General features: G+C 47.9%; 1 protein-coding gene and 1 pseudogene across 1 annotated transcript; both read left to right on the forward strand.

Annotated features, from left to right (window-relative positions):
- Positions 1-24: 24 nt before the first annotated feature.
- Positions 25-17,848, forward strand: CCDC198 (coiled-coil domain containing 198). Its single transcript, XM_053392290.1, has 6 exons — positions 25-979; positions 6,341-6,423; positions 12,207-12,293; positions 13,577-13,666; positions 15,124-15,286; positions 17,448-17,848. The coding sequence occupies exons 1-6, from the start codon at positions 754-756 to the stop codon at positions 17,693-17,695; spliced, it is 897 nt and encodes a 298-aa protein (XP_053248265.1). The 5' UTR covers positions 25-753; the 3' UTR covers positions 17,696-17,848.
- On the forward strand, positions 11,749-11,808 carry LOC128403255 (uncharacterized; annotated as a pseudogene).
- Positions 17,849-19,419: the final 1,571 nt, after the last annotated feature.

The following is a 19,419-nucleotide window of genomic DNA, read 5'->3' on the forward strand; positions in this document are numbered from 1 at the left end:
GACTGTGTGGCTCAGGTTAACCCCCAGGCCCAGCACAGATATCCCACAAGGTAGCAGAGTTTTAGGATCAGAGTCTTCCTTCTCCTGGATGGTCTCCCTTCCCAGGTGGACAAGCCTCACTTGCCCCTCACTTCCCTCTACAGTGTGTGCAGAAACCTCCTTCTTGATCATTGGACTCATTCTTGGTCTCGTCTGCTCAATCCACTGGAATGCTCCAGGCTGGCTTAATGTTCAGTCCCCATGAGACGGCTCATTCTTTCATAACAGGAAGTTACCAGACCAGGTCAATGTTTAACTGGACTTACCAAAGTGTGGAGATGGGAAGAGTCTGTGAGGGAGTTGCCATGGGAATGGGTGCACTTTTGGCTCTCCCGTGCGTCAGGGAGCGTCCTGAGGGGAAAATTCCACTGGGAGACCATCGGTAGGTTGCGTTAGAAATCCAGTTTCATCTCAAAAGGTGGTCGGTCGAACGAGTGGCTCTGAAAACCTGCTGATTTTTTCCCTTCTTGGGCTTCACCCTTCCGGGTGGACATTGAACTCTGCGTTTTGAACCCGTCTTCAGCTTCAAACCTGGAAATGTCACCCCACTGCACGGAGGAATTCTCAGTCTGCGGGTTTTGTCCTTTTGGATCTTGCCCCCATTTTGACGACTCCGCGCTTATGGACCTGGGGAATGGAATGTAGGGCAGTTTTGGGAGTTGGGGCCTTTGGCTGTTACTTCTTTTCCAGAGCGACTCACCGCTGTCTGGAAAGATGGGCTCGAATTCCTCAAAGGCCCGTCGGAAGGTGACTAAAGTAGCTCCCATGCCAATGAAAGAGGACTGGCTGCAGGTCCCGGGCAGGGTGGCCGTCTACACGTTCCAGAGCCCTCAGAGGGAGACAAGTCGAAACACATTTGCCTCCTGGGTGGAAAGGAATCCAGCATCAGACAGGCACCTTCCGCCCCTGAGAGAAATGGGACAAGGGGCATATCCCACAGGTAATTCTTCGTTCCTTTTTAGGGTGAAATGAAAAGGACAGAGGTGTCATTTTTACTGTGCCTTCCTGATGATGATCAGTGATATCATACGTTGTTGTTGTTTAGTCATGACCCCCTGGACCAGAGCACGCCAGGCACTTCTGTCTTCCACTGCCTCCCGCAGTTTGGTCAAACTCATGCTGGTACCTTCGAGAACACTGTCCCACCATCTCGTCCTCTGTCGTCCCCTTCTCCTTGTGCCCTCCATCTTTCCCAACATCAGGGTCTTTTCCAGAGAGTCTTCTCTTCTCATGAGGTGGCCAAAGTCTTGGAGTCTCAGCTTCAGGATCTGTCCTCCCAGTGAGCACTCAGGGTTGATTTCCTTCAGAATGGAGAGGTTTTACCTTTTTGCAGTCCATGGGACTCTCAAAAGTCTCCTCCAGCACCATAATTCAAAAGCATACCCTCCAATATTTCTCCGATGAGAATAGGGACATCCCATTCCATAATGATAATTTTACTGTTTATATATCCCACACATCTGACTGGGTTGCCCCAGCCAGTCTGGGCAGCTTCCAACATATATATAAAACACAATAAAACATTAAGCATTTTTAAAAAAACTTTCCCTATTCAGGATTGCCTTCAGATGGCTCAGGGGTAGGATAACTCCATCCCCTCCAACATTTCTCCAATCACTGGAAGGACAGATCCTGAGGCTGAGGCTCCAAGACTTTGGCCACCTCATGAGAAGAGAAGACTCCCTGGAAAAGACCCTGATGTTGGGAAAGATGGAGGGCACAAGGAGAAGGGGGCGACAGAGGACAAGATGGTTGGATAGTGTTTTCGAGGTTACCAACATGAGTTTGACCAAACTGTGGGAGGTAGTGGAGGACAGAGGTGCCTGGCGTGCTCTGGTCCATGGGGTCACGAAGAGTCGGACACGACTAAACGACTAAACAACAACAACAATAAAAAGGGGGCATTCCGGGATCAAATCAGAAATCGGGGTGGCTTCTCTAAATCAGGGATGTCCCTGGAAAATAGGGACGCTTGGCAGGTCTGGGATATTTTTTCTAGAAAAAGAGACACCAGAACTCACCATGAACACCTCCATCTTAGCATGGCAATATCTCCCACCTGGGAAGGGCCAGAACTGAGTTCTGGCTGAAAACAAGTCCTGATGTTGATAGTTGTTATTTATTCCTTTCCCCAGACCTGGACTCATGGCGGGTTATGCAAATTAAAACAACACGGATAAAGCACAAAAAGCCGAAAAGATATACAGTGGTACCTATGGATGCGAACGGGATCCATTCTGGAGCTCCGTTTGCATCCTGAAGCGAACGCAACCTGTGTCTGCGCATGCCGCAATTTGCCGCTTCTGCGCATGCACGTGACATCATTTTGAGCGTATGTGCATGCGCAAGCGGCGAAACCCGGAAGTAACGTGCTCTGTTACTTCTGGGTCGCCGCGGAGCATAACCTGAAAACACTCAACCTGAAGCACATTTAACCCGAGGTATCACTGTAAAGGGTAATCATTAAATGGTTTAAAATTGAAATTAGAATGATTTTCTAAAAGCCAGACCTGTTAAAATACAGGTAATCCATAAAATACATAATAATCATGGGAGATATTATATCACCTATTCAACAGATATGGGGCAGGGTTTTCTGAATACCGCAGGTGTGAACGTGAGAACGTCAGAATAGAGACCTGAGGCTGGATCTAGTCCTGTTCTCACAGCCACCGGCGAGATGCTTAAATGGGAAACCTGCAAGCAGGATTTGAGCACCAGACCCCTCTCCCCTTCTGCGGTTTCCAGCAGCTGATATTCAGAAACATTGCCATCGATAGCCCTCTCCATGGATTATTTGCCTAATCCTCTTTCAAAGCCATCCAAGTTTGTGGTCATCACTGCCTCCTGTGGCAATGAGTTCCACAGGTTCACTACATGAAGAGGTACTTTCTTTTCTCTGTCCTGAATCCTCCAACGTTTAACTATCGACATCACAAAGGTATCTGTCGTGTACTCTTCTTGGTGCCTGCTAATAACATTGTTGTTGTTTAAGACTAGCCTAGCCAGAGGAATTTTTTTAGTTCATTAGTAGGTTGTTAGGTTTTTTGAATTTTTGAATTCTTTTTACTAATAATCAGTCCCCGAAAACCTGTTGGAGTGGAACAGTCTCCACCTGCCAGCAGGAGGACAGCAAGGAGCGAGCCGGTACAAATTCTGGGGGCAGCCACCAAGAAGGCCCTCTCCTGCATCCCCACCAAATATCCCTGTGAGGGTGATGAGACCGAGAGAGGGGCCTTCCCCGAAGATCTCAGAGCTGGGGGGGCTCATGACTTGCACTCATGGTGGTATCAGGGCAGTTATACACTCCCCCCTTTCAATAGTGTTTGTGCCTGCAAAAGTTTTGGGACAGAGCAATCTGTGGAACACCCTCCCACCAGATGTCAAAGAGAACAACAACTACCAGACTTTTAGAAGACATCTGAAGGCAGCCCTGTTTAGGGAAGCTTTTAATGTTTGATGTACTACTGTATTTTAATATTTGGTTGGAAGCTGCCTAGAGTGGCTGGGGAAGCCCAGACAGATGGGCTGGGTATAAATAATGTTGCCTGTTGTCTTTGTCCATGGAGTTTTCTTGGCAAGGATACTGGAGTGGCTTGCCGGTTCCTCCTCCAGGTGGATCACGTTTGGTCAAAACTCTCCACTATGACCTGTTCATCTTGGGTGCCCTGCTCGGCGTAGTTCATAGCTTCTCTGAGTTCTTCAAGCCCCTTCGCCACGGCAAGGCAGTGATCCATGAAGGGGGGTATAAATAAATAATAATAATAATAATAATAATAATTATTATTATTATTATTATTATTATTATTCCCAGATGGGCCTTGGAATGAGGATGGTTGATTTGACAGGCTTCTGGTATGATCTTATGCAGGGCCATCTTAAGCACATTCGGCGCTGTGGTGCAAAGATCCCTCCGGCGCCCCCCCCCTTTCCCAGAGTTGTCGAACTTTTTTTAGGGCTGGAGGAGGTGGGCAGTGGCTGGAGGGAGGCTGGACTCCCGGCTCAGCTGGCTGCTTCGTGCCGCAGTGGACACGGCAGGCAGCACACCAAGCGAGCGTGCGTCGTTCCCACTGAGCGCCGGCTGGGTTTTCCCCCTTTTAGCCTTCTGGCGCCCCGTTCAGTGTTCTCCAGACTCTTGCCTGGCGCCCTCCAGAACTTGGCGCCCTGGCGCCCCGCGCCACTAGCCTCTATGGGTAAGAGTGGCCTGATCTTATGCATTTCCATGAAAAAGGTTTGTTTCCAGCAATTCATTTCACCGAAAACAAGGATGCGAGCCTTTCTTTGAGAAATAATAATCTTGCATGGAGCACCATGGATGTCTCTCTCCCCGACCCCCCCGGATGATCTCATGGTAGAGGCTGCCTTGCGCACGTGAAAGGGAATGTCCCCCCCCCCCCGAAGAAGACGTGGAGGTGAATACAAATGAGTCCTGGGCATTTGGCAAACGACCCAAAACGGTTTATGACAGCAAGTACGCTCACATAAAAACACCTGGCAGAAAGGTATAAGAAAGCAGATTCTGTCGGGTATTATGAAAATGTTGTTTCCTTCTCTCTTTTTTGCACAGACGTTTTAACGCACTCATTATGCCAGAGTAGAAAATCTGTGAAGCTGCTGGGGGGGGGTGGGCTCTCCTGTGCTTTTCCTCCATCCCCTCAGTTAAAAAGAAAAAGGAAAGTGAAATGGATCTGTGTGCGAGAGAGAGAGCTCTGTTCCGCACACAAGGGGATCTGCATCTTCTAGAGCTAATTGACTGTTTGGGGTTGCCAGTTTCCCCAGAAAGCACTCTCCCTCTCCAAGTTCTAATTTCTGGGTATTATGAATAATTTGCAAATTAGACGCCGTCCTTATTAAGTCGTGCGAAGATCCTGCAGGTGGCATAAAACGAAGCAAAAAAACAAAAAACCAAGCCAATTTATAAAAGCAAAGACAAACTGCCCAAAGGGTCAGGACGATGTTGGTGGTGGATCATAGAACTGTAGAGACGGAAGGGACCCAGGGGTCATCTAGTTCAACCCCCTGCAATGCAGGAGACATGGCCTCCCATGTCCTCTCCCCCATGCTTTTCAACATCAACATGCAGCCGCTGGGAGAGGTCATCAGGGGGTTTGGGTTGGGTGTCCATCAATATACAGGTGATACCCAGCTTTACCTCTCCATTAAATCAGAACCAGTGAAGGCGGTGAAGGTCCTGTGTGAGTGTCTGTAGGCAGTTGGAGGATGGATTGCAGCTAACAGATTGAGGTTGAATCCTGACAAGACAGAAGTACTGTTTTGGGGAGACAGGAGGCGTGCAGGTGTGGAGGAATCCCTGGCCCTGAATGGGGCAACTGTGCCCCTGAAGGACCAGGTGCGCAGCCTGGGAGTCATTCTGGACTCACAGCTGTCCATGGAGGCGCAGGTCAATTCTGTGTCCAGGGCAGCTGTCTACCAGCTCCATCTGGTACACAGGCTGAGACCCTACCTGTCTGCAGACTGTCTCTCCAGAGTGGTGCATGCTCTAGTTATCTCTCGCTTGGACTACTGCAATGCGCTCTATGTGGGGCTACTTTTGAAGGTGACCCGGAAACTGCAACTAATCCAGAATGCGGCAGCTAGACTGGTGACTGGGAGCGGCCGCCGAGACCACATAACACCGGTCTTGAAAGATCTACATTGGCTCTCAGTACGTTTTCAAGCACAATTCAAAGTGTTGGTGCTGACCTTTAAAGCCCTTAAACGGCTTCGGTCCAGTATATCTGAAGGAGCATCTCCACCCCTATCGTTTTGCCCGGACACTGAGGTCCAGCGCCGAGGGCCTTCTGGCGTTTCCCTCACTGCAAGAAGCCAAGTTACAGGGAACCAGGCAGAGGGCCTTCTCGGTGGTGGCGCCCGCCCTGTGGAACGCCCTCCCTTCAGATGTCAAAGAGAACAACAACTATCTGACGTTTAGAAGACATATGAAGGCAGCCCTGTTTAGGGAAGCTTTTAATGTTTAACAGACCACTGTATTTTAATACTTTGTTGGGGAGACCCAGCCAGATGGGTGGGATATAAATAATAAATTATTATTATTATTATTATTATTATTATTATTATTATTAAAATTGTAAAAATTATATGTTGATGCAAACACAGGATGGGCAGCCCCCCCGATGCCTTTAGCTTCTGCAGCGAAATGTTGAAGGATATTGAGTAGTTGGGTTCCTCAGCCCTCGCTTCAGGAAAAAAGCATGTTAAAAATATTATTATTTATTTATTCAAAAGCCTTTCGCAGAAACTCCCATGACAAAGATGCTCCTCTTTCCTCCCTCTTTCTAAGTGCCGAGGTCCATTGCGCTAGACCTGAAGATGGAAGCGGGAGGACAAAGCATCATCAAACAGCATCCTCCCCGAAGACCCCAGGTAAGAGGGGGCAGAGCAGGCCAGTGACGTCAGGGGTGGGTGCCAGGAACAGGTCAGCAATAACTCACACGATGTCTGTGACATTAACTCTTTATTCAAAGAAACAAACAGCTCAGGAGGCCAGGCCTACGAAGCACAGCAACTCATCCCGGTAGATCTTGCCCCTATGAGGAAGTTGTGGGGCTTTCCCACAGTATACCTGAAGGAGAGTCTCCACCCCCATCGTTCAGCCCAAACACTGAGGTCCAGCTCCGAGGGCCTTCTGGTGGTTCCCTCCCTGCGAGAAGCCAAGTTACAGGGAACCAGGCAGAGGGCCTTCTCGGTAGTGGCACCCGCCTGTGGAACACCCTCCCATCAAATGTCAAGGAAATACAGTCATACCTCTGGTGACAGCTGCTTCAGGTTGCATTTTTTCAGGTTGCTGACCGCCAAAACCCAGAAATACTGGAACGGGTTACTTTGCACATGCACAGAAGCACCAAATCACAACCCGCACGCGCACAGATGTGCAGACGCAGGTTACGAACACTGTGGGTTGTGAACGTGCATCCCGCACGGATCACGTTCGCAACACGAGCGTCCACTGTAAACAACTATCTGACTTTTAGAAGACATCTGTAGGCAGCCCTGTTTAGGGAAGTTTTTAAAGACTGATGTTTTAATGTATTTTTAACCTTTGTTGGAAGCCACCCAAAGTGGCTGGGGAAACCCAGCCAGATGGGCGGGGTATAAGTAATAAATCATCACCACCACCACCACCATCATCATCTAAGTCTCCTCCTCTCCTGGGTCCTTCCCAAGCAATCTAAGACTTGGTTGAGGCATCTGTCTCTGCTCTGCCCTCTTCATACCTCTTCTGGTCCTGGGAGCCCAGGGGAGAAGGGAGCTGGTTGCAGCAGGAGAGGGAGACCCCATGACTTCTTCAGCAGCCTGCCTCATCTCTGTCTCCTGGCCCCTCTCTTCTCCTCCTGTCAGGCTTCAGGGAATCATGTCCCTCCCACTGTGGCAGCCAAGACGCAGAGAAATGATAAAAGTTCTTCTTGTTGTTGTTGTTTAGTCATTTAGTTGTGTCTGACTCTTCATGACCCCATGGGCCAGAGCACGCCAGGCACTCCTGTCTTCCACTGCCTCCCACAATTTGGTCAAACTCATGCTGGTAGCTTCGAGAACACTGTCCAACCAGCTCGTCCTCTGTCGTCCCCTTCTCCTTGGGCCCTCCATCTTTCCCAACATCAGGGTCTTTTCCAGGGAGTCCTCTCTTCTCATGAGGTGGCCAAAGTACTGGAGCCTCAGCTTCAGGATCTGTCCTTCCAGTGAGCACTCAGGGCTGATTTCCTTAAGAATGGATAGGTTTGATCTTCTTGCAGTCCATGGGACTCTCAAGAGTCTCCTCCAGCACCATAATTCAAAAGCATCAATTCTTCGGCGATCAGCCTTCTTTATGGTCCAGCTCTCACTTCCATACATCACTACTGGGAAAACCATAGATTTATATGTCTATTCATTAGAAGCCACCAATGGGCTTCTCCTCGATGAATTTGCCGAATCCTCTTTCAAAGCCTAGAAGAAAATGTGACTCTCATGCTTTCAAGTTTCCCCGTACGCTATCCGGTTTAGCACTCGCGCCGAAGTTAATTTGGCAACATGGTTAGCGCAGCAGCTAACAGGAAGCTTTCGTGATGACAGGTCCCCCGAAGGCAATAATTGCACCACCGGTCCCTTAAAACAGCCGTTGCGTAGTTGAGATTGAAATTCATAGGCCCGCGTCCCGGCAAACATCCCTGAAAGCCAAATCGAATGATGCGGAAGCCCGTGGGAATCTTCTCCCCGGAGAGATCCCCGTTACCGTTCTTTGACTTGACAAGATCCCTTTGAAGGGCTGTCTCTCTTCCGCTCCTTTGCCTTTTCTTCCAGGCAGCGTGGCGCTCGTCCCTTTTCATGTGAGATCCCACCAGATGCTTTTAGCTGGCTTGCTGGTTCCTTTTGCTCGGCCTACTTCCTCAGGCTTTGAAAGTCTCGGCGGTGAGAAGGCTGAAAGAAGACCGCAAAAGGCGTTCCCAGGTGGACTTCTGGCCCTGAATCCCATGCAGATTCCTCACAGCTGTGCGTGAGGATCTCTGATGCAGTCTGGAGCAGAATCAGAAGCCGTTCTTATTCACACACACTGATCAAGCAGCTAGAAAGTTATATATCATCACCAGCACCGTCCAGTTTAAATGCCACCCATCTGACTGGGTTGGCCAGCCACTCTGGGTGGCTGCCACAAACAACAGTAAAAGCACAGGGATAAATGTTTGAGATCCTAGTGTTACAAACCAATTGGCCAAAGCAAAACCAAAGTAGGTTGTTTTTTTTCCAGCTGGGAAAGTTACAAAGGAAATGAGTGTGGGATTGCCCAGGGCTCCTCCCTGCAGAGGGTTCACTCTTTAAAAAAAAAAAAAAAAATTATTAAATTTTCCACCGTGATAACACAAACCACAAAGCAAGATGATACACAAAAACGGGGGGGGAGAGAAGGGGGGGAAGGGGGAACAATAAACAGATAAACAATAACAACAAACTTAATTCTTCACAAATCCAACCTTTTAACCATCTTGGTTGACTTCCTCAAATCCCTCCCTTTTCCTTGTTTCCTTGTAAGTAAAAGTAACAGCTTTCCAATATCATTATTAAACTAAAACAATTTCCAATTATAGTCCATCTTACTCACTTTTCTTAACATTCTAAATCCCATTTATTTAATCATGACTTAATTTAATCCTAGGCCGATTTGTTTCTTTCAAGTAATTTCTAATTTTTTTATATTACAATATTCAAATAGTCCTTGAATTTCCTCCAGTCCTCTTGAAACTCCTCTTCTTTCTGGTCACGGATTCTTCCAGTCAGGTCAGCTAGCTCCGAAAAGTCCATCATCTTCATCTGCCAATCTTCCACTGTTGGTAGTTATTGTGTTTTCCAATTTTTAGCAAGTAATATTCGGGCAGCCGTTGTGGCATACAAAAATAATTTAACATTTTTCTTGGGCAATTCTAAACCTGTAATTCCAAGAAGAAAGGCCTCTGGGTTGACTCTTTATTGTAATTGATCACATTTACAGCTCCGGAAATCACTTCTGCACAGCTGCGATTTTCGGTGTCTGGGCATGCGCAGAAGCGATTTCCAGTGCCACGAGCATGCGCAGACACAATTTCCAGCGTCGCGCTGCACTGGCCCGGCCCACGGAGGATGTCCGCGGGAGTGATCCGGCCCATGCCCGGTAAGCCTTGCCAACCTCTGGTCTAGCCCTTTTATGTTTTTGCATGTGCCTAAAAAGAAGGGTTGCCTCTGAGCGGCAGAGCATGCAGGAGGTGCTGGGTTCAATTCCTGCCATCTCCCGGTAGGGCTGGGAGAGATCCTTGCCTGGAACCCTGGAGTGCCACTGCCCATCAGTGCACTGTAGCATCCTATGTTCTTATGTGTACTGAAAAGTTATGATTTGTGAAGAGCGTTCCAGCTGAACTGAGCAGCTGGCAGATTTTCCTCCCTGGGTTCCTGGGCAAAATGGTTTGAAGAAGAGTTAGCTTTGCAGTGTTAGGTGCTGCCACCTAGTGTCCACACTCAGAAGGCAGTTTCTGCAGAGGAACAGATGGGGCTCGTCCAACTGGGAAGGAAAACTCTGATCCTAAACCTCCAAGGGTTTGCAAGGCACCGTATTTTTCGCTCCATAAGACGCACCTAGTTTTTAGAGGAGGAAAACAAGAAAAATATATATTCTGAATGAAACAGTGGATGTATTATATCTGATGGTGAATTTAACAAAGACATCACCTTGCCGACAAAGGTCCGTATAGTAAAAGCTATGGTTTTCCCAGTCGTGCTGTATGGAAGTGAGGTCTGGACCATAAAGAAGACTGATTGCTGAAGAATGGATGCTTTTGAATTATGGTGCTGGAGGAGACTCTGGAGAGTCCCATGGACTGCAAGAAGATCATACCTTTCCATTCTGAAGGAAATGAGCCCTGAGTGCTCACTGGAAGGACAGATCCTGAAGCTGAGGCTCCAAGACTTTGGCCACCTCCTGAGAAGAGAAGACTCCCTGGAAAAGACCCTGATGTTGGGAAAGATGGAGGGCACAAGGAGAAGGGGACGGCAGAGGATGAGATGGTGGGACAGTGTTCTCCAAGCTACGAACATGAGGGAGGCAGTGGAAGACAGGAGTGCCTGGCATGCTCTGGTCCATGGGGTCACGAAGAGTCGGACATGACTAAACGACTAAACAACAACAACAACAAATGCAAAAATCCTGAGAATCCATGTGGATCTGTGCTTTGTAACCACATTTTTGCGCCATTGCGGCTCCACACAACAGTGGGTGCGTGATTTTTTGGGTGCAGGCTGTAGCCGTGGACATGCTATGTCATCTGACGGTGAATTTGGGATGACTTTGGGGTGACCCAGTGTAAAAATCCTGAGGATCCATGGGCTTTTACCTCCCCCCTCCCAGTCAGCCTCCGCTAGCATCCCTTATCTCTCTTCCGATCCCACTGATTAGCTGTTTCCTTTCAACACTGTATACAAATATTGAAAAGCACTCCTCTCCTGAAAGATGCCTGCTCTGGCGGGCGCCCGAGGTCTCAGGAGCTCAGAAGGGCTCCAGAAAGGTCTTGCCGCCTCTCACTACCCTCCATTCTGGGTCCCATCCCCCGGTCACCTCACAGCCATTTCAGTGCTGGGCGGATGGCATAGATGCTTTTCTGAAGAGACATCTGGTTGAAACAACCTGAGAGCAGAATTTGCCACGTTTGGGAGACAGTGACAGCTGACAGGTTCCTGCTTCCCTTCAACATACAGAACCAACACACAAAACAACACTGATTAAGAAGGGAGTTCTAGTTGTCCTGTTTATTATACATACATACATACATACATACATACATACATACCCCACCCATCTGGCCGGGTTTCCCCAGCCACTCTGGGTGGCTTCCAACAAAAGATTAAAAATACATGAAATACATGAAAACACCAGTGATTAAAAACTTCCCTAAACAGGGCTGCCTTCATATGTCTTCTAAACGTCAGATAGTTGTTTATTTCCTTCACATCTGATGGGAGGGCATTCCACAGGGCGGGTGCCACCACTGAGAAGGCCCTCTGCCTGGTTCCCTGTAACCTCACTTCTCGCAGGGAGGGAACTGCCAGAAGGCCCTCGGCGCTGGACCTCAGTGTCCGGGCAGAACGATGGGGGAGGGGACGCTCCTTCAGGTATACTGGGCCAAGGCTGTTCAGGGCTTTAAAGGTCAGCACCAACACTTTGAATTGTGCTCAGAAACGTACTGGGAGCCAATGCTGCAGCAGTACATATACTAAAATTGGAACGATACAGAGAAGATTAGCATGGCTCCTAGTAAGGGAGCCAGTGTGGTGTAGTGGTTAAGAGCGGTGGACTCGTAATCTGGTGAACCGGGTTCGCTTCCCCGCTCCTCCACATGCAGCTGCTGGGTGACCTTGGGCCAGTCACACTTCTCTGAAGTCTCTCAGCCTCACTCACCTCACAGAGTGTTTGTTGTGGGGGAGGAAGGGAAAGGAGATTGTTAGCCGCTTTGAGACTCCTTCGGGTAGTGATAAAGCGGGATATCAAATCCAAACTCTTCTTCTTCTTTCAAGACTAGTGTTATGTGGCCTCAGCGGCCGCTATTTCATTTATATACTGATTGGTTGCAAACAAAACAAAACAAAAACCCTCAAATATCTCAAAGCAAAACAGTGTTGAACAGTCCAAATCTCTCTTCTTGGCTTTGCAGAAGTTGGAGCCTTTCATTCTTGCAAAGGACATCCCTGCAGACAAGTTCTTAAGCCTGCCGTGTGGTGGAGCAACATACAGAGCAAAGGTTGGTAGAAGTTCGTGAAGGAAGGAAGGAAGGATGGAGGGAAACGTTTATGCCGTAAGTACAGGGTAATCTTAGTGTCCAACCGCATGCTGCAGTTAGCAGTTTTTCAGGAGGTGCGGTTAACGTTCTGGCCATGGAAGTATCGTATCAAACACATGCACTGCTCTGCTTGGGCAAGAACTCCCATCATCCCTGACCATTGGCCATGCTGGCCAGGGGTGCTGGGAGTCCAGCAACACCTGGAAGGCTAGATGTCCCCTTTTCCAGATAGATCAGGGTTTTCCAAACTTGGGTCTCCAGCTGTTTTTGGACCACAGCTCCCATCATCCCTAGCTAGCAGGAGCAGTGGTCAGGGATGATGGGGATTGTAGTCCAAAAACAGCTGGAGACTCAAGTTTGGGAAGCCCTGAGACAGAGAATGGTCTGCCCATCCAATAGGGCCGTTTAATTTCCGTGCCCTCTTCTTGGGGAGGGGATTAAACTATCCTAATTTAGGCTAATGCTTCAATCTTTTTCAGTTTAATAATCCTCAACACATACTTCCTCCAGAGATATAATATGTAGAACTTTAGCATGGGAGTCTGCTTCTATGTCCCATGGTTGCAAATACTCACTAGTTGGACCAGGTTTTGCTTCAGCAAACCAATTCCTATGTCCATTGCTTACCCATTCCAAGGAAGAACTCTGTTTATACTCACACTAGGGATGAATGGACATTTTTTTTGCATTTTAAAGCAAATTGGTCTCGTTTGCACTTCCTGGCCCTAAGTCACAGATTGGAACATAATGATCCTTTGGTTTTTACATTTCTCTGAATTTTGCAATACATTTCTCACCCCCCCCCCCAAATACATTTAAAGAGTGTGCATTTTAGGATAAAACACATTTAGGAATGAATGTATTTGGAGATTAGATGCATGGATTTAAGTAAATACATATGTAAGTATGAATTTAAATAAGAATTTTCTTGTGGGCTTTTTTTTTTACAAAAAGAAAGATAAAAACCCACAGATTAATGCAGAAACCAGATGGATCAGATTTATGAATGTACGCATGCAAACCTGCAACAGACCAGAAACAGAGTGATCCATCATCCTTATATCACCGCGTAAGAATCTTTGATTTTAGAGAGCATAAGAATAGAACACCAGTTGAGCGTGTTTTTTGCGTCAGCTACAAATACCCTTGTTCACCTTGCCCAACGAGTGATGGATAGGATTGTGATGGAATCATGAGTTTGTTTTGCGAAATACGGGTCTTCTCCCCCTCCTTTTCCCTTGAAGGAGCAAGATAAAGGAGGGAAGACTGTTCTGCACCCCGCTGGAAGACGGCAGTATCTACTGAAGATGAAGATGCTAGAACAAAGGAAAGAGGTAATGGCCACGGGATGCCCTTGGTGGATTCAAGAGGGAAACGTGGATAATTAAGTAAAACGATGGAACTTCCCTTTTGTGCATTAGAGAACACCACTGCAGGAGGGACTATGATAAGAGATGGTATCATTCTGAATGGATTCACTGCCATAACCATAGGCTTATGACATTCAGTTGTTTATCAATTCCATTAATTGTAGAGAAGTCAATCCAATTAAACAGATTTTAATCGATTTGTTTTATTTGACCGATTTAAGGGTTGTTTTTTTTATAGCGCGACTGTATGCAGGTCCAAATCAGAAGTGGGTTTGGTGGGATTTACTCCCAGGTAACCTCCATAGGAGGGACATGGGTGGCGCTGTGGGTTTAACCACAGAGCCTAGGACTTGCTGATCAGAAGGTCGGCGGTTCGAATCCCCGCGACGGGGTGAGCTCCCGTTGCTCGGTCCCTGCTTCTGCCAACCTAGAAGTTCCAAAGTAGATAAATAGGTACCGCTCCGGCGGGAAGGTAAACGGCGTTTCTGTGCGCTGCTCTGGTTCGCCAGAAGCGGCTTAGTCATGCTGGCCACATGACCCGGAAGCTGTACGCTGGCTCCCTCAGCCAATAAAGCGAGATGAGCGCCGCAACCCCAGAGTCGGCCACGACTGGACCTAACGGTCAGGGGTCCCTTTACCTTTACCTTTTATACAGGTCCAAATCAGAAGTGGGTTTGGTGGGATTTACTCCCAGGTAACCTCCGTAGGACTGCATCCTTAGGGCCAGATCCAGCTACATAGTTGTGCTAGCGGCAGCCAATGCAACAATGTGTGCGAGTGTAATAGAGCTGTCTCCTCTCTCCTCCCCGCACTGCACCCCGCCCCCCAATTGGCTCCAGGAAGTTGAGATAACACCCAGAATAGCACACATGGGGAAGGAGAGGTGTGATCGTTTCACCAGGCAAGCAGAAATCTTTGTGCCAATGAAGCACTACTTTGTATTCCACCCAAAGTCAAATAATCTACCAATTAAATGCACATGTGGGTTAAAACAGCATTGCAATCTGTTTTTAAGTGTGACTTGTGTTCCTTGTGACTTGCCCCGAGACCTTAGGGTGAAGGGAATAAAATCAAAATAATAATTATTCCTATTCTTATTATTTCTGAAGAAGGAAGTCTATTTTCTTTTCAAAACTGCAATAATGCTTGCAGTTCAAACACTGCGCCACCCTTTAGTTAGAGCAAGCGACCTGCTGCATTCTTTGGAGTATCTCTCTGATGCAAAAACTAAGGTCAAATTTATTCCTACTGAATTGGCGTGGCACCCTCAAAGGATCATGGGAACTGTAGTTTGGGGAGGATTCCGATCACAACCCTCTGGCAGCTGCACTACAGCTCCCAGGTTCCCCTGGGGAGAGCAAAAGACTGCTAGATCTGTTTAAGGCCCTTCTGTGCATATAACTAGCTATTTATAAACCCAGGCAGAACTGAAAAGATGCTTGCAGCAGGAGGCAAGACTTAACAAGCCAAAAGCGAGGGACCTCAGCATCAGCGAAACTCTTGGGTGTGTGCCGGGAAATAATAGCTCCGAAGATGAGGAGCTTCTTGCCCTTGAGCGTGACCAGACATTTGACGGAGACCACGGTAAGTGATACTGGGGAGCTGAGCAGGTTTTCCGGTTTAAGCAACCTGCTGTGGTTCACACAGCTGCAACTGCCATATAATTAAGACACCACTTCCCGCACGGATCACGTTCGCAACCCGAGCGTCCACTGTAGTTTAGTGTAACAATGCGCCAGATCCTTCCAATAGCTTGTTACTATGAGCCTGGCTGCTAGTCAAAGAGAACTCCTTAAGAGATTTGAACTGTTAAGTTAGCATCACCTCCCACAAAAAGACTGAGAAGTGCCAGCTCTGGACATGTAAGGACGTTTCGTCCGGTAATTGCATTTGCATATGCTGATCAGACAGCAAGTCCCAGAGCTGCAAGATATATCGGCATTCAGGTCAAATGTCCACAAGTCACCAAGTGCCATTTTGTGACTTTCCTGATTGCCATCGGGCAACAAGGCAGAAGGTGAGAAAATATTTTCCACTCCGATGTCAGAGGTCCAGTCCCTGGCTTGATAACACAGTAAGCGTAGTTAATTAAAAAGGATGATTTATTGTCAAATCAAACAGATAGCTCCGGACGACTTAACACGGCTGCCACCATCATCAGTCAAGATGACCCTTCTGAAGACTGCCTCCCACATGGCCAGAAGCAACTGAACTTTCGCTTCTTATGTCTTGTGTTTTACTTCCTATCTTGCAACCCTCCCATTCACCGAGACCTCGGACCTCAGCTCCCGCCTCTTCCCCATTATCTGAGAGGCTGTCTCATAACTCTTTCCTGCCTGTTTCTGCTTCTGGCGAGCTTTGACTGTGTTCTAGCCTGTTCTCTGTTACTATCTTATCAGCTTGTATGTCAAGGTCAGGAGGAGCCAGAGTATGCAGCTTTCCTCTGTCTGACTAACATCAAAGCAACCTCTCTGATCCTGGCTATTTTCTGCAGTTAGCTGCAACTTTTGCTTGGTGCTGGCTCATTCCTGACACCCGAGGACCACATTTGTTTCTGGGCATCATTCCAGGGTCATGCACCAGGGGCAGGTGGGGCCAGAGGCGAAAGGGGGCGGATCAATGGATGCAAATTTGTACTGAAGGCTAGTTTCTGCCCACACATCCAAACATCCCTGGTCCTGCTTCAACCGAGGCAAGGAAGAGGCATTCTCAGAGTTCCAGGACACATTCCAAGCAAGCAAACACATTTCAGGTACAAAACAGCACCAGTGGGGCCTGGGGGCACTTCCAAGGGCCTGGTAGAGAGCCCTGGAGGGCCACATTGAGCCCACTCTTCCTCTAGGCAAAACTATTGAAATTGATGGGCCACTCCAAGGTAGCCAAACCCATTGTTGTTGTTGTTGTTGTTGTTTAGTCGTTTAGTTGTGTCCGACTCTTCATGACCCCATGGACCAGAGCACGCCAGGCACTCCTGTCTTCCACTGCCTCCCTCAGTTTGGTCAAACTCATGCTGGTAGCTTCGAGAACACTATCCAACCATCTCGTCCTCTGTTGTCCCCTTCTCCTTGTGCCCTCCATCTTTCCCAGCATCAGGGAGTCTTCTCTTCTCATGAGGTGGCCAAAGTCTTGGAGCCTCAGCTTCAGGATCTGTCCTTCCAGTGAGCACTCAGGGCTGATTTCCTTCAGAATGGAGAGGTTTGATCTTCTTGCAGTCCATGGGACTCTCCAGAGTCTCCTCCAGCACCAGAATTCAAAAGCATCAATTCTTCGGTGATCCGCCTTCTTTATGGTCCAGCTCTCACTTTCATACGTCACTACTGGGAAAACCATAGCTTTTACTATACAGACCTTTGTTGGCAAAGTGATGTCTCTGCTTTTTAAGATGCTGTCTAGATTTGCCATCGCCTTTCTCCCAAGGAGCAGGCGTCTTTTAATTTCGTGGCTGCTGTCACCATCTGCAGTGATCATGGAGCCCAAGAAAGTAAAATCTCTCACTGCCTCCATTTCTTCCCCTTCTATTTGCCAGGAGGTGATGGGACCAGTGGCCATGATCTTCGTTTTTTTGATGTTGAGCTTCAGACCATATTTTGCGCTCTCCTCTTTCACCCTCATTAAAAGATTCTTTAATTCCTCCTCACTTTCTGCCATCAAGGTTGTGTCATCTGCATATCTGAGACAGTGTTGTTATTAAGCTTCCTGTGGCGACCAGATACCCAATGCAGTTTTTTCTGTTTCTTTTTATTAGGCGATCGGTGGAGCGGCGAATTTCCAAAAGAGCTTGGACCTTCTGAACCCCACCAAGGACAGAGGGGTAAAGTGGAGACATGGTTGCTAAAGCAGCAGGCAAGAAGGGAATCTTTTTGGGATGCATCAAGCACGGACTCCGAGAACTGGGAAGGCGACTTGGGGAAACCTCGCCGGAAACCAGCCTTAGTGAGGACTAAGACGGAGAGGATCGCTCTGTTCGACGAGTTTTTTGATAGAGAGTTCTGAGCCAGAGAGTCCCCAGAAGGAAGGTCAGGTTGGCGAGGAAGACGGAGCGAGCCTTCAAGCCAACAAGGGAGATGTCATGGCGGCTAAGAGACCGACACCCTCCCATCTCACTTCTGCCACGGACTTGGAAGCTTCTCTTTTGCTCTGCAAAATGGGGGGGGGGGGAGTTTCAACAGCCTACCTTACAGGGTAGGTGTGTGAAGCATTGGGCATACCAATGCTAAGTATTATTACAAAGCCCTCAATGGCTCGAGACCAAAGGACCTGCAGGAGTGATTATATCACCAGGGGAAGCCCTGTTCTTGATGCTTCCTGATTGGCACTGACCCAATGACAGGGCCTTCTTTGTGGTGGTCTCTTTGTGGAATGCCTTCCCTGATCAACTGAGTCTCTTTCCCTCCCTCCCCGACTTTCAGGAGAAATTTAAAGGTATCCCTGTTTACCCAGGACTTTGAGGGCCAAGAGACCTTGAAATTAGGAGCTGCGAGGGAAATGCGATTGCTTTTCAATGTTGTTATATGTTCTCAACGGTTTAAAATGGTTTCTAAATGTTTTAAACATGTGTTTTGTTTTATTTTAAACTGAATTGTTTCAACATTTGCTATGTTTGTCACCTTGGGCTCCTTTGGGCAGACGGGCAAGATACAAATTTAATAATAAAATAAAATTATAAAACCCTGGTTCAGCTGTTGGCATGGCTTGGTCAAGTGGCATGGGAACTGCAGGTTTTGCTGCAGTGCTCTGCTGAGATAAGCACATTTAACAGCCTTTATTCAAGCTCAGCCGAGTATAGTCTGCTGTCGCAGCGACTCTCCACGATTTCTGGTGGAGACTTTTCCCATCCCAGCTACCTGAGATAATTACCTGTTGAGTGGAGAGTTACCATTTTAGCAGAGCTGCTAAAAGCTACAGCAACCTAGCTGGTTTGGGGGTCACTACTGGTTCTGGTGCAGTTCAAATAAACGAGCCCCCGCCTTCCTCATTTTCTTTGATTTAGGTGGATGTCTAGGGCAGCTCGGAAGGGTCCTCGTGCAAATGCGCATGCGTGCAACGGTAAAGGCCTGGCTGGAAAGCTTAAATCCTGCCGCCACTACACTGGAGAGGGATTGAAAAAAAAGGAAATATGAATTGGCCCCACCCTGTAGCTTGACCAATCGTAGCTAGGAGCAGCTAGGAGCCAAGCAGAGTCACAGAGCCACATAACACCGGTCTTAAAAGACCTCCGTTGGCTCCCAGTACATTTCTGAGCACAATTCAAAGTGTTGGTGCTGACCTTTAAAGACCTAAATGGCCTCGGTCCAGTATACCTGAAGGAGCGTCTCCACCCACATCGTTCTGCCCGGACACTGAGGTCCAGCGCCGAGGGCCTTCTGGCGGTTCCCTCATTGCAAGAAGTGAGGTTACAGGGAACCAGGCAGAGGGCCTTCTCGGTGGTGGCGCCCACCCTGTGGAACGCCCTCCCATCAGATGTCAAGGAAATAAGCAGCTATCTTATTTTTAAAGGACATCTGAAGGCAGCCCTGTTCAGGGAAGTTTTTAATGTGTGACATTTTAGTGTATTTTTGGTCTTTGTGGAAGCCGCCCAGAGTGGCTGGGGAAACCCAGCCAGATGGGCGGGGTACAAATAATAAATTATTATTATATTATTATTATTATTATAGATCTAAAAAGAGAAAAGGTGTAGACTCGCACACACTGGCCAGCTTCCATTTTGACTTGAAATG

This window comes from Podarcis raffonei, chromosome 1 (genome assembly GCF_027172205.1).
Source record: "Podarcis raffonei isolate rPodRaf1 chromosome 1, rPodRaf1.pri, whole genome shotgun sequence".
NCBI lineage: Eukaryota > Metazoa > Chordata > Lepidosauria > Squamata > Lacertidae > Podarcis > Podarcis raffonei.

Coding starts and splice junctions, on each gene's coding strand:
- CCDC198 (XM_053392290.1), top strand. CDS start 754: ATGGGCTCGAATTCCTCAAAGGCCCGTCGGAAGGTGACTAAAGTAGCT. Junction 6,424..12,206: donor ATCCTCCCCGAAGACCCCAG/GTAAGAGGGGGC, acceptor TTGGCTTTGCAG/AAGTTGGAGCCTTTCATTCT. Junction 12,294..13,576: donor GAGCAACATACAGAGCAAAG/GTTGGTAGAAGT, acceptor TTTCCCTTGAAG/GAGCAAGATAAAGGAGGGAA.